At 46.9% G+C, this 19,269-nt stretch overlaps 1 protein-coding gene and 1 pseudogene across 1 annotated transcript; both read left to right on the top strand.

Annotated features, from left to right (window-relative positions):
• The first annotated feature begins 11,635 nt into the window (after positions 1-11,635).
• On the top strand, positions 11,636-12,418 carry LOC115323898 (annotated as a pseudogene).
• A 1,318-nt stretch (positions 12,419-13,736) lies between these two features.
• Positions 13,737-18,932, top strand: LOC120850736 (THAP domain-containing protein 1 B). Its single transcript, XM_040223367.2, has 2 exons — positions 13,737-13,877; positions 18,387-18,932. Exons 1-2 carry the CDS (start codon positions 13,795-13,797, stop codon positions 18,805-18,807), a joined length of 504 nt encoding a protein of 167 aa, XP_040079301.1. The 5' UTR covers positions 13,737-13,794; the 3' UTR covers positions 18,808-18,932.
• The last annotated feature ends 337 nt before the right edge of the window (positions 18,933-19,269 follow it).

The following is a 19,269-nucleotide window of genomic DNA, read 5'->3' as shown; positions in this document are numbered from 1 at the left end:
AACCTCCAAGGAACCGAGCAAGAACAGAAAACGACAGTGGTGCCAGCACTAATACTCCCGTGAGCGACACCCCCGACGAACAGCCTTCAATTTTGCCTGCTGACCACTTCTACGCTGTAGGAGCACCGTGCGCCATGAAGCGCAAGGCACAAGCTGTTAATTGTCCTCCAGGAGGTGTCGGGAAAAAAACAAAAACCTCGTGGGCGGTGGCGCCGGTGACACCAAAGATTCCCAATGTGGAAGAGATCCTCCAGGACCTCAGACACCGACAGCTTCTTGCCGACGACGCCCTTGCCGCCCTTCGCCAGTCGCTCTGCGGCACCCCTCTGGAGCTCTGTGTGGAAACACTGAAGAACACCAAAGGCCCAGTGACAAAGGCACGGTGCCCACCGGAGCTGAGGGCTTTTGCCATTACGCTGCACTTCTATTCGAGTAGCGCGTACGAGTATGTTCGGAACACGTACGATCTAGGAATTCCCCAGGTGTCCACAATCCGATCGTGGAGCATTTCAACTCAGGCGGAACCCGGATTCACCGCCGAAGCATTTCAGTCGCTGCGGGTCAAGGTCCTAGAAAGTGAAAAGAAAGGAAAAAAAATTTTCTGTGCGTTGCTGATGGACACGATGCGACTCCAAAAGCATGTTGAGTGGGATGGAGAGCGAATCCGAGGATTGATGGACATCGGGGCTGAAGTGAACGACGACAGCCAGCCTCTCGCCACTGAAGTTCTCGTGTTCATGGTTGTGTCCCTGAACAACCACTGGAAGCTTCCCTGCGGGTACTTCTTGATCCATGGCATGACTGGAGCAGAAAAGGCCAATTTGGTGAACATGTGTCTGACGAAGCTACATGAAATTGGTGTTGTTGCATGCTCCCTGACGTGCGACGGACTCTATTCGAATTGGGCCATGTTTGAAGCGCTCGGAGTTGAGCTGCAGGTTTTTCCTCAAGAAATAACACCCTGGTTCCGACATCCCGCCAACTCCCAGAAGGTCTTCATCTTCTGCGACCTTTGCCATCTGCTCAAGTTACTTCGTAGCACGCTGTCGGCTCTACAGGTCATCAAGGATCCTGACGGATGCTCCATCAGGTGGGTATACATTGAGGAGCTAAAGAAGCATCAACAACGGGGTCTGAGGGAAGGCGACAAACTGAGGCCAACGAATCTTGCAGCTGAAGTAATCAGCTTGGGCGTTGCCGATGCCCTAGAATTCTGCGCCACCGACCTCAAGATCCAAACTTTCGCCGACAGCGAGGCAACAGTAAAGTTCATTAGGATCTTCGACACGCTGTACACAATGATGAATTCGAGAAACCGTTTGGGCAAAGGCCTCAAGGCACCCCTGAAGGCGACAACGGAGCGCCTGTGGAAGCCCTTCTTTGAAGCAGAGGTGTACATCCTTGGCTTGAAAGACATCCATGGCCAGCCACTCCATCTCACCATATTGAAGACCGCTTTTGTGGGTTTTCTTCTGGCCATGAAGAGCTTCAAAGGTCTCTTCAACAAGCTGCTGGGCGGCAAGAAACCCCCCATGAGGTACCTGCTCACCTACAAGTGCAGTCGGGATCACCTAGAGCGCTTTTTCAATTCCCTAAGGCGCAGAGGCAGTTGGAACGACAATCCGACGGCTCGGCAGTTTGTGGATGCCTACAAGACACTCCTAGTGCGTCCCAAACTGCCGCAGCCAAGTGGAAACTGCTCGACGCAGGATCAGACGAGGGGGACAGCCCTCTGCAAAGATACGGACAATGATGCCCCGCTAAACGATCACGGAACCATTCGACTCCTTGGCATGATGGTCCTACCCAGGAATGAGGACCACGACTATGCGGATGTTCCGAGCATAAGGACTCTGGCCTTGCACATAGAAGACCATGACTGTTTGGACGTCCCAAACAATAGAACTCTGTCCTTGTATGTGGAGAACGTTGTAGAACACCTAGCTGTTGATGTTGCCCGCACACTGCAGAGAGACGAGACCTGCTCAGACTGCCTGGCTGTCCTGCAAGAGCGACGAGGAACCGGGGACCCACTCATGCCCTCATCTAGTGTGGTGGCTATCTGCAAAAGCACTGAGAAGTGCCTCAGGAGGCTGGAGGCCGAAGGCAGCACATCCAAAGGGGTGGTCGAACGACAGCGTCTAGAAACGGCTGTTGGGTGTGCCGTTCTTCACGACCTTCTTGAGAGACGTGTCCAATTCTTCGAGGACCTCGACGAACACATGTTTGACACCGAGCCAGACGACAACCACGTCGCTCGGCTGACTAAGCGCACGGCTTTGTGTTACGCCAAGATCAGGCTGCACCACCAAGCAAGGAGTGCATTGTGGGCCCAAAAACGAGGCCGAATGGTTCCCACTCCGTAATTTTACTGGGTTCCTTACTGAATCGCTCATTTTTACTTGCACATTTTGTGGTGTTCATTAAAACATCCGAAAAGCTGCCGTGAACTGTTGTGCCACAGTAGTGCCACCTTCTCGGTTGGTGCTCATTGCAAACCCTACTTAGTTTGGCAATCGAGTACTTCCGCAAAGAAAAGGTCCTCCCTTTAACTCTCAAACTCTCAACCGTAGTTGAAAGTAGGTAATGAGGCAAAAATAAGGGAGTGTAATCTCCTCGTTATGAACATCTAGGCAGTATGAGCAAGAGTGTCTGTGGCATAGAAGTTTCTACCTGTAGCAAATGGAGAGCAGCCCAACTTTAAAGAGGCCCTGCAATGACCTTTTGATTTGTTTTTAATTTACACTGAACCTGAGTGCACTGATTCACTCTATTTTAGAAGTTATAGGCAAATTAAGATTACAAAAACAAGCAAAAAATAACCTCCTTCATGACGCCCCTGGTCCTGGCTTGGGTGGCCAATGGTAGAAGGGAAGCGACTCGCCAATCGACTGCAGCTTACGTTGATGGCCGCTTCCCCTGCAGCCACATGCGCATCAATGGCTCGTTGCTTGCTTCAGCCTTTCACCGTGCTTGTCGGCATGGATCTGCTGGGTCTGTCACAGTTGGAGGTCCAAATCCTCGACAGAAGTGCGGAGCTGGGAGCAGTACCATATGAGAACACTCCTCATAGGCGTCGGGAGCTTGCTGGCAAGGCCTCTTGGCCCCAACTCGATGACGCTCAAGTTCTAGGCAAGTTCTGGGTGGGTCTCCTGTGGCGCAAGACCACAGGAGACAAATTTGCACTTTCGCTTCTTGCAAAATGTGCTGCTGGCGTCGTGCGTTTTCTGCTAGAAATCGCGGGGGCGCCTGTGCCAGCCTGCGTCGCCTCTTCCACGGCGCAGGCCATATCGCGGCCTGCGCCGTGAAATGTGGTATCGCAGCCGCGATTCGAAGGTGCGGCCTTCGCCGTGGAATCGCGGGTATGTCGACGATTATCGCGCAGTTTCTTGTTTCCATACTTTCTAACTGCATTTGTTTTTTTCCATCTAAAATACTGAACAAAAACTACTTCCATAAACAATTGAAACTGTTTGCGCTACTTATATTTTGTATTTCGACTAAAAAAAAAAGCTTTTAGCAGCTCTGACCAGTCGTAAGGCAGGATCTGACCGGGACCGACGACGTCACAAATTAGTCTCATGCCGCACGCGTTCGGCACTACGTCCCCATAGCAGGAGAAGGTTTCCGTGCCGTCCGGTTAAAATATGGTGCACTGATATTTAGTGACTCTCTCCGCACTCGCTGGGTTGCCCGAGCCACAAGAGACGTGGAAACAATATAAAAGGTAGACTCTTAATTATGATTGCAGGGCCCCTTTAAAGAAGAAAACAAATCCTCAGTCGTGTAGTTATAGCATTTTGGTGTTCCACGCCTGTTACAAGTAACAAACCCAGTAGACAGAAATGCTGACACTGTCTCGAAAGGCCAAGGAACAAAATACACGCACAGGAGCAGGCTGCGAATGATTTGATTCCTGGGCACTTTCAGAGTGGTCATAATACGGTGCTCAAATGCTTCACACTTCTTTTTGCATCAGTGGTGAGCTGCAGCTGGCCCTTTGATATTGGCAGGTAAGATAACCAAATGAAGCTGCCCCCACCCCATATCCAAAGGTAGGCATGTCCTACCAGTGGGATTCTGTGTTTTCTGAGCTTATTTTTCGTCGGATTTGGGGGGGGTTGAGATTTTATTTTTTGCCGAAAATTGAAAGGTTATCAAAGTTTATTTGGGTATGATCTCCAATTCTCCAAAATTCAGAGTTTAATTTTTCGGGGTTTTCTATTAAAAATAAATATTAAAGTGTAAACATATGCTAGATAAAAAAAAAAAGTGCTTGTATCAATATTTTTTTTAGCTAGATAAGGCATTGGTGCGAGTGCTATTGGCAATACTAATATGTTCCATGACAATATTTGCTCACAAGCATTGCTTCGACAAATGCGGATACCTTAAAATCGATAAACTCCTGGAAGTAGTCACTGGGAAGCTCGTATTCATCCCATCCCATTGCATCAACCTCCCCTGCAGCTCCACGACGTGGAGTGGTAAAGGAATAGAGAAGTTTCAACTGCCCCTCTTCCCCATTTTATGCAATCTCCATGGCTGCAATCTCCTTTTTGGCTGTTACAAAGACAACTTTTCCTTCCTCTAAAGCACATATAGTGTGGCCCAAACTAGAAGGAAAAAAAGCAGCGTTTGCCATGACCCGAAAGTAGAACGGCATGTCTTGAATGAACCTTGATGAGATAAGGTTCATTGTCAAAAGGGCAAGAACCCTTTTGACAATGGTCCTAGATTCGAAAGATAACTGGTGGCGTTTTCCTAGGACAAGCATTGACCCCGTGCGCTGATCGAACTTAATTGTCAAATACCATCCTTTCTCTTTATTTGGCGGTGGGAGGGCGAGGGAGGGGGGGGGGACAACCATTCGCACGAAATTCAGAGTTTATCGAATAAATCCGGATTGATCAAAATTTTACCGGCGGGTGTTTTTCCGAGTTATTCGGATTTATCCGAAAACACAGAACCCCACCTATCATGCAGAGAGATGCAGAGGTCAAGACAATCACTAGCATTCTCCCCAACAGGATGAGGACGGTAGGGAAGTCCTTTGGTTGTCCCACCTGCAGCATGACATAGACAACACTTCGGTGCCTGATGACCAGGTTTCCGTGTTTTCAGATGAATCCGACAAACACTCGCTGGTAAACTTTTCAACAATTCGGATTTATCCATAAAGGCCCGTTCACACTCTTGCGACTGCTTGCGACCTCTTAAACCTGGGTTCCTTAAAACTTCTTAAACCAGAGAACACACTGGCGCCATCTATTGGGAAGCAGTGTAAACTCGGCGGTCCGGCATATTTTTTTTTATTTCTCGCGCAATATCCTTTCTTTTTTGGCTCGAAAAGCTTTTGTCAAGGTTATAAACGAGCCTTTCTATGGGTATTACGCACATTTGACCTCGGAAATCCCGCAAAACCTTCGCTTTTGTGAAATGCAGTTCTAGGGTCACCGCATAGATGGCGCCACAATGTCAGTGTGTTCCCTCATTCTAGAAACATTTAAGAAGTTGTAAGAGATCTCGTCTCTCTCAGTCGTACTCGGTCGCAAGAGTGTGAACGGGCCTTAAGATTCAGGATTTCGAGGTCACAATGGCAAACTGAAAACTCTAGAAAAGACAGTGTTTTATGAAAAAAGTTGATCGGAGCACAGAAAAAAAAAAAATTATTTCTTTTACAAAAGAGTGACATGGAAGACAAACATTCCATGTCCCTCTTTTGTTATCGTAAATTACACACCAACACGCTCAATTTTTCTTATCTTTTATTTGGGACTATTGACAAAGGGGAGTTTCCAGTTTATCTTGTCAAAGGTTTGTTTAGTACAATAGGCCAATATACTTCCGGACCACGACAAAAGCCACTATTCCAGTTAGGATTGTACTATTTCTGCTTCTTACAGGGACGACAGGTTGTGTTTTCATAACGGTGAAAGTTGTGCACCTGTAGGTTTCATAGGATGGGGAGAGCAGCTGAAGGTTTTATGCATCCAGAATTTTAAATACCAATGTTTATTGAAGAAACACTTGCTTTCAAGATTTGTCGTAAGACGGTTAGTACTGCCAATTGCAAGAACACCAATGCCAGATTGATTTTTTAAAAAAATGCAGTGTATGCTTATGTCTACATATTATTTATTTTCCCTTTAAAGAAACAAAAAACAGAGTAAAACTGAACTCACAAGTTTGGAGAACTGGAAATCTGTCAAGAATAAACTCAGAATTTCCAGTGGAAAATAAACTCCGAAAAGCACCCTCCGAACTTCACAAAACAAACTCTGAAAACATTCCATCCTAGTTATGAGCATTGATTGTGCGCGTGCTGCCCAAGTATGGTGGAAGGCAATAAGCACGTTATGGAAGCTGGTCACCCGAAAGAGATGTACCTCCACACTTAAAAAAACTAAATGATCAGAAGTTTTAAAATACTATATAACCTATCTATGTTGCAGGCAGAAACTCTAAGCTCCCCCCCCCCCCCCCCCCCTTTTTCTTCTATGGAAAGGACATACACTGCTGGGTAGCACAGGGCAGTATCACTACATAGGAACTTTTGTTTTTATTATTTTTATTTTACATTTTTTTATCGGTGCCGCAATACTCTGATGGCACTGGCGCGTGTTTAAGACACTAATTTTGCGATGCGATGCACCATTTTTGGAAAATTTGGGTTTCACACTAAAATGCAGTAGTACTCGAGAATGAATAAATAAAGAGCCCTCAAAGCACATCGTCCAAAGTACTCAAAATAACCGCTTCTTTTTATTTTTGCCTTTTGTATACATACATCCCGAAAATGGGCCAAAGCATCCCGTTCAAAGAACACCTAAAATGTAAAACTTTGTCATGGCTATAAAAACCTCTTTTAAGCAAAACGCTCATTAACGAACATTAACGAAAATATGGAAGACAAAAACAAAAACCCTGCTACGACAACCCTGCTCTTATTGTGCAACAAAAACTGCACAATAAAAAGAACAACATTACGGCACACAAATGGTCTATACTTTCTTAAGAAACGCGACAAAAACTGCAGCAACACCAAAGAAATGTCGTTGAACTGAGCAGACCTAACTCTTCAATCACGGGTTTCTGACAATGACTCGATAGACAGCTAAATAAAAAGATTGGCTTTAGTTGACGTTTACGCTTACCGTTAACGTGCGGACAAAAACGCACGCAACCACTTGGTGCTAGTTCGTGCATGCTATGCAAACGAAAATACCTGTTTAGCTGGCAGTTTTGCTCCCGCGGTGTCCGAGAACACCCACACCCCACCAATGTGGTACGAGCGATGTCCAGTTCCGTGAGAACCACTGGAAGTATAGTTTTCAACACGGTTGACTCTTAACCTTGTTGTTGCAGTCAGTGGTCTTTGGTCGAGTCTTAGCTTTGTTCTGGGAGTCAGTGGTCCTTGTCCGTAATCTTCTCCAGCTGGATCCTGACGGAGCGAAATGAAGGTCTCGCATCTGGCTTCTGCGACAACAAAGCAGAAAGAGAAGGGGCAAAACCCCGGATGAAGCTTTCGATGTCGAGTGACCAAACGTCGGTCTTGGCTAGAGTACACCTAAAAAGTTTAGTAACAAAGTAAATGTTTTTAGGGAAAGTCCGTTTGTGACATCTGGGGATTTAGGAAATGTTCTCGGGGACTTCTGAATTCTGGGGTGTTCAATGTTCAGTGTGTCTAGGAGCGATTTCGAAACCTCCTACAACTTTGGTTCGACATGCCGAAATATCAAAATTGCTCCCAACTCAAAACATGTCTTGCAACATAAATATTGCACTGGAGGAAGAAAAAAAAAAAAAAAAAAAAAAAAAAAAAAAGCTTTTTTGAAGGGGGGGGGTTTCTTTGCAAGACACATGTCCCATCCAGGAACTGGACAAAGGAAAAGGTTTTTGGGAGTCCAGCCTCCCTTTAATGTGGCGTTCTCGCTTGACCACCATGCATTCTAAGCACCGACATTATATTGCCCCGCTCATGCATGCTCTGGATGAGGGTCACAAACGAGATGTTTTTAAACAAACGGCAAACCTCGACGCAGTGACTAATGAAAAGATTGAAAACAATGAGACACAGCTGAAGTGCTCCTCTACTAAACGTAACAGTTACTGCTTTCAAGGTAATACCGGCCAATCAAGCAGTGTTGCAAATGTTGACATGATGACCGCTGTCCGTCATGCTCAGAGCGGACTCGCAGCAATAGAAATAAACAAAAAATATTTTCTCCTGGTGTGTGTGGGGTGGGGATCTTCGAGTCCCCAACACCTCCATAAAATTTAACCAATGAAAATAGTCAATTGCTTGGAGATTCTGAATGTTATCAATTAAGGCTGAACCGCATGTAAGCGAGACGAGCGACAAAGATTTCTCACTGTCGCTCGTCACGTCGCAAGCCATCTGACGGCGCCCCCAGACGTCTGCTCCAAGGTGCATAAAAAGGGGCGTGTCAAATCTCTGATTAGACTTTTAATAGTAAAGCCAGCCACCTATGAGTGTAATTTCGGGTATTTTAGGATACTTAAAGCCCGTAGCCTAAGTTATCACCAGAAATAAATGATCTCAGAATCCACTTAAGTACCTTTTTAAGAGTTGAACGCCGTGTTGTGTGTTTCATCCTTTAGTATTTCTCTCTTGATCATACGCATACATACAGCCATGTCCAAAAGAAATACAAACAGCGTAGTGGCGACGGAATACCTAGGGTGCCACATAGCGGCAGATGTGGGCCGTTTTTAAAGAAAGGGACCGGTTCATCTTTTTTTTCCTTGCGACAAATTTAATTTTTGTGATTCACCGTCAACAGTGCTCCCTTTATGTTGTGCTCTTGAGTGGTCGGCTTCGAAAATAATGACACTCCTTCATAAGAATTGGTGGCACTGCAGAGACTATCGTGTAGCCACAAGAGCTGCTCATTTTATTGACAGATTCCGCTTAGTCATTTAGCTGAAGCTGTTTCAGTTCTGTTAAGAAGCGGCATAGTTCTCTGATATTCCACTGGCACTGTGACTTGTATACAATCAATGCAGTCATTGGGTTTCAATAAAAAAAAAAAAAGAGACGTTCACAATTCTCTGTAATGCCGAATTAGAGTTACAGCTCTTGTGGAGGAGGGGAGGGTATGTCCCTCCTCCCTATGCATACCCTCCCCTCCCGTTTAGCGGGAAATTTAATGAAAATTTCCTGCTAAATTTAGCGGGGAAACTGAATTGGTGTTAAGGTCACGTGACTTTAATTGCCCCGCTAAATACAGCGGGGAAAGTTTTCCGCTAAATTTCACGTGACGTCATGAAGATAAAATTTTCCCGCTAAATTTGGCAGGAAATCTTGTTGCTAAATTTAGCGGGAAAAATTTTACGGGTTGAGTGACGTCAGGAGGGTAAAATTTTCCCGCTAAATTTGGCGGTAAATGTTTCCGCTAAATTTAGCGGGAAAATTTCCCTGCTGAATTTAGCGGAAAAGTTTTACTCTCGTGACATCACACATGTTGTCATTATGGGAAACGTTTCATAATGCAACGCGTGGTTACGCCGAGGGCGACGCCGCTCAACCAAGAAACGGGCGCCTAAGAGCTGCGCTCTAAAAACTATCTTTATTGACTGAAACAAAAAACACGTAGTGACACCACTCTGAACTACCGATGACAATACTAAATTTTGCATGCTCCCATTGCCACCCGATCACTGACGGCCCTTTGATTACGAAGAACAGCCATCAAAACAGCGAGTGCCACACCACGTGTAGCCAAGAGTGAAGATAATGCTGCGGCAGGAAACACCAATATAATCTCGCCGGAGAAGCGTGAGCAAGTTCCGCAGATGGTTCCGCGTACTCAAGAAAGCACGTGCTTCGCCGTTCGTGTTTCTTTCGGTCATGACTGTACATAGAATACACAAGCATAAATTTAACTTCCACCCGAGATAAAGTGCAACAAACACCCACTTGGGTGAAGGTAACGGAAATAAACAGCGCGCAAAAAATACACAGGACGAAAGGAAGGTGTGAACGGCACAAGCGCTGAACTCACAACTAAACATTTATTGAAAAAACACCAACGAAATAAACCGCACTATCGCTTCAGCACGTGTCAAGATAGGCAATTTCTTTTTTGTGAAGAAAAACCGATGTTTGGCTGACGCATGCATCTTGCCCCTCTTTTGTTATTGCATACGCTTCCAATAATTCCCTGAATTCCAATAATTCCTCGTGAAGGTCAATTTATTCATAAGTACACCATCTCCACCTTGAGGATTTCCACCGAATCATTAGTATTTATATGCAGACTGTATGCAAGAAGTGTCTGCTGAAAAGTGAATTTTTGTGTTCCCAAATTTTAAAGAGTATTTTTTTAAACTATTTTAAGAAATGGACAACCGATATTGGCCGAGATGGATAAACATCCCTATAACCAATCTCTTTACTTTATTTTTTTTTATTTCGCGACAATTAAAAATTATGCAGCCAAAGACTGACAAGGCACAGGGGCGACCTTGTCAGCAGCCGTGGCAGCGCTCCAGCAAAAAAACAAAAAACAAAAGACAAAAAAAGAAAAAAAAAACGAAAACTTTACGCTTTTTGTGAGCTTTCATTTTTCCTCGTTCGATTGTTTGCACAACACCAACAGTATGCACGTAAACTGAAAACACCATTCCTTTTTGTAAGTTTCTTTTCTTTAGTGAAGCTGGGCTTTTTCATCCGACCGCCGGCCTAAACAACAATATGAAAAAAAAAAAGCTTTAAAAAACAAAGAAGGCAGGCCTGTGACTGATTGTCATGCGGAGAGCAAGTCATCTGCTCTTTGCTTAGGGGTTGCAATGAAGTCAGAACTACACCGAGCTCCGATTGGCTTTGACTGAGAGGATAGCTGGTTACGGTAGTCCAGAGGCTGGTTACGGTAGTCCAGTACAACAGTGTGACCAACCCAGAACCCAAGAATCAGACTACACTCTGCTTGCCACTCCTATCATCGCCGAGAAGGATGTGGCAGAGGCACTGCACTGCATTAATGCCTCCCAGGGTCCAGGACCTGGTGGCGTTCACCCGGCATTTCTACGTGCCAGCAGCAGCAGATGAAGACCAGTCCTCACCCTGCTGTTCACTTGCTCTCTGTCGGCAAGGAAAGCTCCAAGACAATGGAAAAGTGCCACAGTGACACAGTGGCAGCGCATCGTACAACGATCACCAACTAGCCCAGCTTTCAACCTTAGTACTGCCCCACCTCAACGACCTCATCGTCTGCAGAACTATGGAACGAGTTATCAACAGTAAACTAATTAATCACCTTGGAATGCATAACCTCTTGTCAGCGCAGCAGCAAGGTTTCAGACCAGGTCGCAACTGTGAGTCGGTCCTGGCTGTGGTCGCTCATACTGCCAGCAAGTACTTGGATAGTCGTACTCCCACTGCGCTCTTGCAGCTAGACATCAGGCAAGAGGGTCGGCCACAGAATTCTGATTCAAAAGCTCCAGTGCTTCAGCGTTTCTGGGGAACTTCTTGACTGGCTGGCAGACTTTTCGTATATGCAAACCCAGCACAATGTCTTTCACAATGCTACCTCTGGTCCTGTTGAAGTTTTATCTGGAGTGCCCAAGGGCAGCGTACTAGGCTCCACCCTCTTCAACGTGTTTGTAAACGATGATGATGAGCACGACCTTGAGGCAGTATACGGCTGGTCCTGCCAGAAAAGGCTACTCCCAAAACGCTGAGAAGTGCTTGGCCATGATGTTCTCCTGTGCCCGACGTTCTCTGGCCCCCCCTGACCTGCGCCTCGACGGTGCTACCCTCAGCTGGAAGCCAAGTGCGAAGCTGCTTGGTGTCACTTTGGACCCTCAGCTTCGCTTCTCCGCTCACATCGGGGAGGCGACCTCGAAAGCACGTTGACAGTTGGGTTTCTGTCTCTGTGTATCTAAAGGGGCTGGACCCGAGACCTTGCAGCAGTTCTTCACTGCACTCGTGCTCCCAGAGCTGGACTACTGCTGTCCAATATGGAACCCGCACCAACTACACCTTGTGGTGGCGCTGGAAAGTGTGCAACGTCGGGCTGCCTATGCCATCTTGAAGAGGCAGAGGCACTTCAACCTAGCCCTTTACTGGGACATGTGAACTGTGAATCTGCTACAAGCCGTTGGATGGCAGCATCTATGTCTATGACAAGTGGTGGCCTCTGTGAGACTGTTGGCTAACATTTTGAGAATGCAGCCTGGCGTGCTCCCTGGCGCCTTGCGTCAAAACCAGTCGGGCATCTTGCAGTCGGTGTTTGCCAAGACGGAAAGACACTGTCAGTCTTTTGCGGTGAGGGCCATTACACACTAGCGCTCACTGCCTAGTACCCTCACCCTGTGCACACCCACGTCGTGTGAGGAAATGGAACTCTTCCGTCGAGAAGTGACCGGTCATTTCCGCCACTCGCTGTCATAATCCTTGTTGTATATATACAGTTGGGGCAGGATGGGGCACCAGCAGCTGGTCAACGGTTCTTGGGAACCGCCGAGGTTGGGGTCAAGCACATTCAAGTAGTATGTGTTCGGCCCTAGCTTAGCAGGTCCTGGGCTTCGGCGTGGCGCTGGCGGTGCCCTAGAGGCCGTCAGCCTGCTGTTCGCGTTTCATTTCCGTTCCAACTTTATCTACCCCCTCCCCCCCCCCCCCCCCCCCCCAAAAAAAAAAAAAAAAAAAAACCTGGTTCCTTTTTTTGTTTTGTAGTTTGGGTGTTTGCAGGCCACCTTTGGCCTATCTGCTGTACCCTGTCTCCCCTGGACTGAAGTAAATGAAACGAAATGAAATAGTGGGTAGACATCATTGCTAGCTGCCTAGAAGTCTCTACCCACTAGTTTTTCAAACAGCCAATAAGAGCTCGGCGTTCTGACATCATTGTAACCTCTGCGCAAGAAGCAGACGAACTTGCGCTCCGCAGTCATTTGATCGCGAACCCCAGGAACGCGATAAAGCACGCGTATAATTTACCCTCGACGATAATACCTTGCATATCGGTTCTGCTGCTTCTCATCGCCTACGCTGCACGACGTTCGAAGCTGCTGTCGCCGATGGGCGAACGCGGACCCGGCCAGCGCGCCGGAGCGAACAAGCCTCTGGATCGCCAGAGAACTAGGACTCCTACGAGACCGTCAAGTCGACATTTCACTTCACCCAAGGAGAGTCAAGCAGGGCAAACTGCGTCTAGAAGACGCGACGAACTTACCCGAGCAACCGAAGCCCCCGTGGGAACTCTTGAGAACTTGGGCCCAAGTCGATTTGGTCGCGAATCGAGTTTTGTAGACCTTTGAAGATGCAGTTGGAAGAACTCTTGGGGAGGATTATCCGCGGCAGCGGTAAAATTCAATCTGTCGCAGGGGCGTTGGGTCCTAGCCCGTTTCTGTTACTCGCTATTACGGACGGGAAGAAGCCTAGCTAAACACACAACCGAAGCTATTTTCTACCTTCGCTGCTTACGAGACGAGGCGGCCGAGGCGGCCCAAGCGACAGCGACCGCCTACGAGGCCGCCTTTGTTGTCAGTGTTGTCAAACGCGTTTGCCAAGTTTACCAATTCGCTACTTTTAGCGGTCGTCAACAAACTGGGCAGGTACACGCTCAATAACTATCTTGACAAAATTTAAAGGCGAAGGCTAAATAGTATAAAAGAAGTTGCTATTAAGATGATCGCAGAGTCGCGCTTTCACAGTCCGTAATGTTATTCTCGGCTTGGCTTAGCTTGGCCGGCTTGACCAACTTGGCTCGATCAGCCATCTTACTATCCTTCAAGCGTCAAATGTGATAGTTGGAGGCAGTGGTTGGAGGCATGTCGTGTTCTGTACTTTCCTGTCAGAACTACCGCGGTAGGAACCGTGAGAGTCGCAAAGGGAAGTCGACGACTTATCACTCGTGAGTATCCAATCTTTTGAGAGTACCGTGAATTTCTTGTCAGTCTGGTACCGGTATGACCCCCATAAAAAGTTTCCGAACGCGCATTCTCCGCTCAAATGTAGCGCTAGTGGTCTGAATCAGATGCGAAAGTTTCATTACAAACCGTTATCCCAATCAAAAGATGGGTGTTTTTGTGAAAATTTCAATAAGAAAATGGGGTTCATTTTCATAACCGGCGCCAGACACCTTTCGGAAGTCACGTGCCGCTCATTAAAAAGTCAGAACCACTGCACAATGATGGAGAAACCACTGCGAACTTCGGAACGCGGCCAACGCTAAGAGCCGACGAGCCAATCAAACAGCGTCGAAAGTGCAACGTCACTACTCATTACCCTTTTTCTGTGGCTGTGCTTATACATATTCTAATCCAACCAAACGCATAAAATGTGCCGTGACTTGACTGTTTTAGTCCGCCATTGTGCAGGGATTCTACAGTTGCCAACAGAGGGCAGTCTTTCAAGGGGACTTTTTTTAGTGGATCTAGGCCGAAACAACCAAGAAGGTTAGAAGTACTAGGTGGGGGCACATTGCAATATAGGGGAAGCTTAGTCATAACAAGTTTAAACGATAGGTCTGTTCGATTCGCCTGAACTGGCTGAACTAGTTCAGCAGTGCAGGAACTGGGGCATTCGATTCAACCGGAAGTTGCACGGCCGCTGCACAGGCGCGTTCGATTCATCCCAGTTCTGGACGAGTTCAGACCCAATTCCTCAAAATCTTACACCGGCTCCGGAGTCAGTTCAGCGTCGGTGCAGAAGCAGACGATAAGAGCAGACGGCGATAGCAGACGACACTCCTCGTCCGTCTCTGCTCGCGGTACCATTTTTCGCAGCTCTTGCTCAAATGTCTGCGATGTTTAACAATAACGCCAATACGGAGGTTGCATTTCCTCTCATTCATGATAATAACGTACCCTCGGTGGACGCGGAATCGAGATCATAATCGAGGGTAGGAATTTGCTTGATTATGATATTCTGAGAGCGTTTTAGGCACCTGCTCACATAGGTTTGGCTTCCTGCGGTAAGTGTCGAAATATTGGCTCACGCAAATTGTTTCTCTTTGATGTTATATGGAGATCCACAGTGTTGATATTCTTCCTTGCAGGCACGGAGAAAGGTATAGCACTCTTGATAGTCCCCGCCTTCAGTTGCTCTTGGATGCATACTGACGACTCCGATACATCGCAGAGGTCTGGGATTTAGTACATTGGCCCTCGCATGCCCCGTAGCTGAGAATAATACTGCATGCTTTGTCCGCTGGTATCTGTGGACGCCCACTCAGCTGGCCTGGGGAAAGCGCCGAGAATAGGCATTGGCTTGGTAGTTCCACGCAGGTCTTTCTTCGGAATCAGGCTAAACGCTTCAGCTTGACGCCAAAGTTACGGTCGATAACTGTCTTGGCCCAAACGCTCTCGTTTGGCCTTCGTCTTCGAGGTGACCGCTAACGACCGCGCGCTGCCGCCAGTGGCTCCCGACGCAAAATCATCCTGATACCGCGAACCTATCGTCGAAATGCGAAACTCGAAAGACTTGGAATGAATCTACTATTGCTAAATGAATATGAAGGACACGAACGCTTACGGAAACGACAGGAACCGAACGGCCATTAAAAATGCAGACAGAAACAAATTTCGTGCAGAAACGTTTTTAGTACCCTCGAATAAAATATATTCACAGAAAAGATTCCGTTATTATACTTCAAAACTAAGGAAACACGAATGGTCTCACCAAACCGCGACTAATTAAATGTAGCATACGACGTGGCGTGGAGAAACAAGAGCAAACAAAATGCAGACGACACCCTGCGCTTCCGCTCGGAATAGCTCGGAATGCCGATCACAGCGCCAGTCCTAGCGCGGCGGCTGCACTGGTTCTGCGCCGCCGCTGCACGACTCCTGCACTCGTCTGAACTCGGACAGAACTAGTTCAGAACGTTCTGGCCGAATCGAACATACCTGATATTGTGCCCAGCGTGACCGCAGATCTGTCTGGCGATTGGTGCGCGTGACATGTCACGTGCAAGATGGATGGTTGAATGTACGAGGATTCCTTGCAGGCTTGCGTGCGCTCCGTCCGGTAGGTTTTATCAGATCGAAGGCTAGACGAAGGCTAGCTACGGTCACGTGATGTGGTGAGAGTAAGGAGGAAAATGAGAAAGAGGCCAGGCGTCAAGGGAGCATGGCTTGTGGAGGCTACGCGGCTGACGTCATGCCCTCTCCTACCGTTCTATTTTCATGGAAACAACCTATTCCAGTTTTCACCCATCCTGTTTTGACCCTTTCCCGAAACAACCTTCCCGTTTGAACCCATCCCCTTTCGACCCATTCCCGAATCGCCCATGCCATTTGAACCCTTAGCCCATACACCCTTTAGGTTTGAGCCCTTCCCGTTTGAACCCATTGGTATAAAGCCTTGCACATCTCAACCTTTTCAATAAAAGTCTCCATCGTTCGAACCTTGATTGGCTGACTTTTTCTGCTTAAGAATATGTCCCGATATGATGCTAATGCAATCAATGCAAATGTGCAGGCGAGGTATTTAGTTATGTTGTGAAATATTTTTGCTTGTCAACATATTTTTAAAATAGACAACGCTTTTAGGCAAGCTTCGACGAAATATATTTCTACTTGAAACACTTAAAGTGTTTTTTTGAAGATGGTCCCCAAACTGTGTAACTACGAAACAGACTATGTGCACTGCACAACAACATTACCGCGAACACCATGTTGACAATCTTTCGAATTTTAGTTCGAGATGGTACTAGAAGGTACCAAATTGTACTGCTTGGGTTAGTGGCCGAGATGAGCACTTGCAAGGACACTAATAATATTGATGGCAATCTTTTGATGCTTTGAGACAAACAGCAAAAACCAACAATCACTTGTTCGCGCTAACAGTGTCGCACTCTGTACAATATTGAAGTCTTAGAATAACGTAGGCAAGCACTTTGAGTAAGCAAAAATTAGCGTTGCCTTAAGGCCCGTTCACACTCTTGCGAACTGGGTGCCTTGAAACGTCTTACAAAGAGTGGACACACTGGCGCCATCTATTGGGTAGCAGTGTAAACTTGGCGGTCCGGCATATTTTCTATTTCTCTCGCGCATTATCCTTTCTTTCTTGGCTTAAAAAACTTTTGTCAACGTTATAAACAAGCCTTCCTTATAGGTATTACACACATTTGACCTCGGAAATCCCGCAAAACCTTCGCTCTTGTGAAATGCAGTTCCAGGGTCATTGCATAGATGGCACCAGAGTGCAAATGTGTTCCCTCGTCCTAACAAATTTTAAAATGTTTCAACAGGTCTCGTGTCTCTTGGTCGTACTCGGTTGCAAGAGTGTGAACGGGCCTTTAGTTTTTATATCGAAACTCTATTTTTAGGTTACCCAAAGTGCTTGCATACATTGTTCTAAAACTTCCTTATAGTGAACGGGATATTTTGAAGAGCGATACATCATACAGGTTTTCAGGAATATGATTGCGGCTTCACTTTCTTACGAGTTCAAACACAGAACCCTCGTGCACGCAGCAAAAAAACCTATAAACCACAAAATGCTATCGCCTTGTTGAGGAAGTCGAACAGGGAAATTGCGCCATCAAATAGGCGACACTTCGATTTTGATAGTTTGCGATGTGACCGCCAGGCTCGGCAGGCAACATTGGTCACCGCGCCAACAAACACCGTGGAGCACACGCCGCCCCGGTCAGTCATCATTCACCCTCACAACCAGGCTGCAAGTCGTCTCTTCTCGGCGGGTGCTTCGGCGCCCTTCGCCCACGATCCCGAAGAATCGTGACACGCGGCTGTCCCCTGGCCCTCACAACACCACCATTTAGTAAGGTAACGCTTAGTCTTAAAAATTTGGCATCTGGTTCAAACCTCTGGGGCTACATTTGGGCGGAAAATGAGCGCTCGGTAAGCTTAGTTTATTTTTGTAATAAAAAAAAATTTAAAAAAAAAACATTGTAACTTTTTTTTTTAGGGGGGGGGGGGGGGGGGGGTTGACGTTTGAGTGATAATAATTTTTGTTTGCATGAGTATGAGCTATCTTCTAGGAGGCATGCAAGGCAAAGCAGAAAGGCAAAAGCACGTACACGTGTCTGTCTGCTGGCCTGCCTCCCAGAGGTACAATACGTACAACCCTGTACAACACATGCTTCGCATGTGACGTCATATGGCACTGTACCAGTTGCCATTGCTCCGTACCACGCTCATGTGCCCGTGCCCTTGCAGCATACATTTCGCACCATTGAATTTTTTGTTCTTGGCAAGCCTTGGCGAGAAGATCAGATTCGATGATGCCAAATGTGTGCTGCTGAAGGTACGGGCACAGGAGCATGGTGCGGAGCAATGGCAGCTGACGTGACGTCAATGGAAGCCATGTATACCGTTTCATCGTCATTAGATGTAGCGCCGCGGCTCTCCCGAGCTCAAATAAATATTCATATTAATCAATATTTGTGCCTTAGGTTTCCACGAAGTCGACCAGAGATCTATCAACAGTGGGTGACCAATGTCCGGAGAGGAACCTGGCAGCCGTCCGTGAACAATGTGGTTTGCTCGGACCATTTTGAAGAAGACTGCTTCGACAGGACTGGACAAACCGTGCGCTTGAGAGCGGATGCTATCCCCACGAAAAACCTGGGCAGGGTAATATATCTTTTGGCTTTAGAAAATGCGGTCAATGTATCCATAGCCATAGACTGTACATGGCTTGCATTCACGTCACATCAGCCGCCGTTGCTCCGTGCCATGCTCCTTTGCCTGTACCTTCCGAAACATCTTATGTTGGTCCCCTCTTCGCAGCTTCTGTCTTGGGTTTTAGAAATGTGTATCTGTATAGAACAGTGGGTCTCAACCATTGATGATTTGCGGACCCCTTGTAGATAGGCGGAGATGATGGAGGACCTCACTCTGGGTGAGGGAAATATAAAGGTATAGGTTAATCATGATAATGATTTATTAAATGAATAAAACTAATTGCTAGTGTGAAGTAGACTTATCCCATTGACAAACACACGAGAGAACTCACTTGAAAATTAAAATCTTCTCAATGTGATATCGCCGGGCTTGACTGATGAAACGGGGCTTTGCAGACCCCCCCCCCTCCTCCTCCTCCTCCTCCTCCTCCTCCTCCTCCTCCTCCTCCTCCTCCCCCTCCTCCTCCCCCCCCCCCCTTTGAGAACCACTCATACAGACTATATAACGTCTGTCTGTCTCTGTCTGTCTGTATGTATGTATGTATGTATGTATGTGCACACATGCTTCGTAACTTGAGAACAAGTAAATCTGGGGAACATGCAGTTTGTGCCCTCCTTCATTTGAGAAAGGCCCCCAAAACATTTTTTTTCG

Source organism: Ixodes scapularis, unplaced genomic scaffold (genome assembly GCF_016920785.2).
Source record: "Ixodes scapularis isolate PalLabHiFi unplaced genomic scaffold, ASM1692078v2 PGA_scaffold13__105_contigs__length_92229423, whole genome shotgun sequence".
In the NCBI taxonomy this organism is placed as follows: domain Eukaryota; kingdom Metazoa; phylum Arthropoda; class Arachnida; order Ixodida; family Ixodidae; genus Ixodes; species Ixodes scapularis.
Note: the sequence above shows the minus strand (reverse complement) of the source record. Positions and strands in the feature narration are given on the sequence as shown.

Excerpts from the sequence above, each read along its gene's own strand:
- LOC120850736 (XM_040223367.2), top strand. The coding sequence starts at position 13,795 with ATGTCGTGTTCTGTACTTTCCTGTCAGAACTACCGCGGTAGGAACCGT. Across the intron at positions 13,878-18,386 it reads AAGTCGACGACTTATCACTC|GTTTCCACGAAGTCGACCAG; the intron begins GTGAGTATCCAA and ends TTTGTGCCTTAG.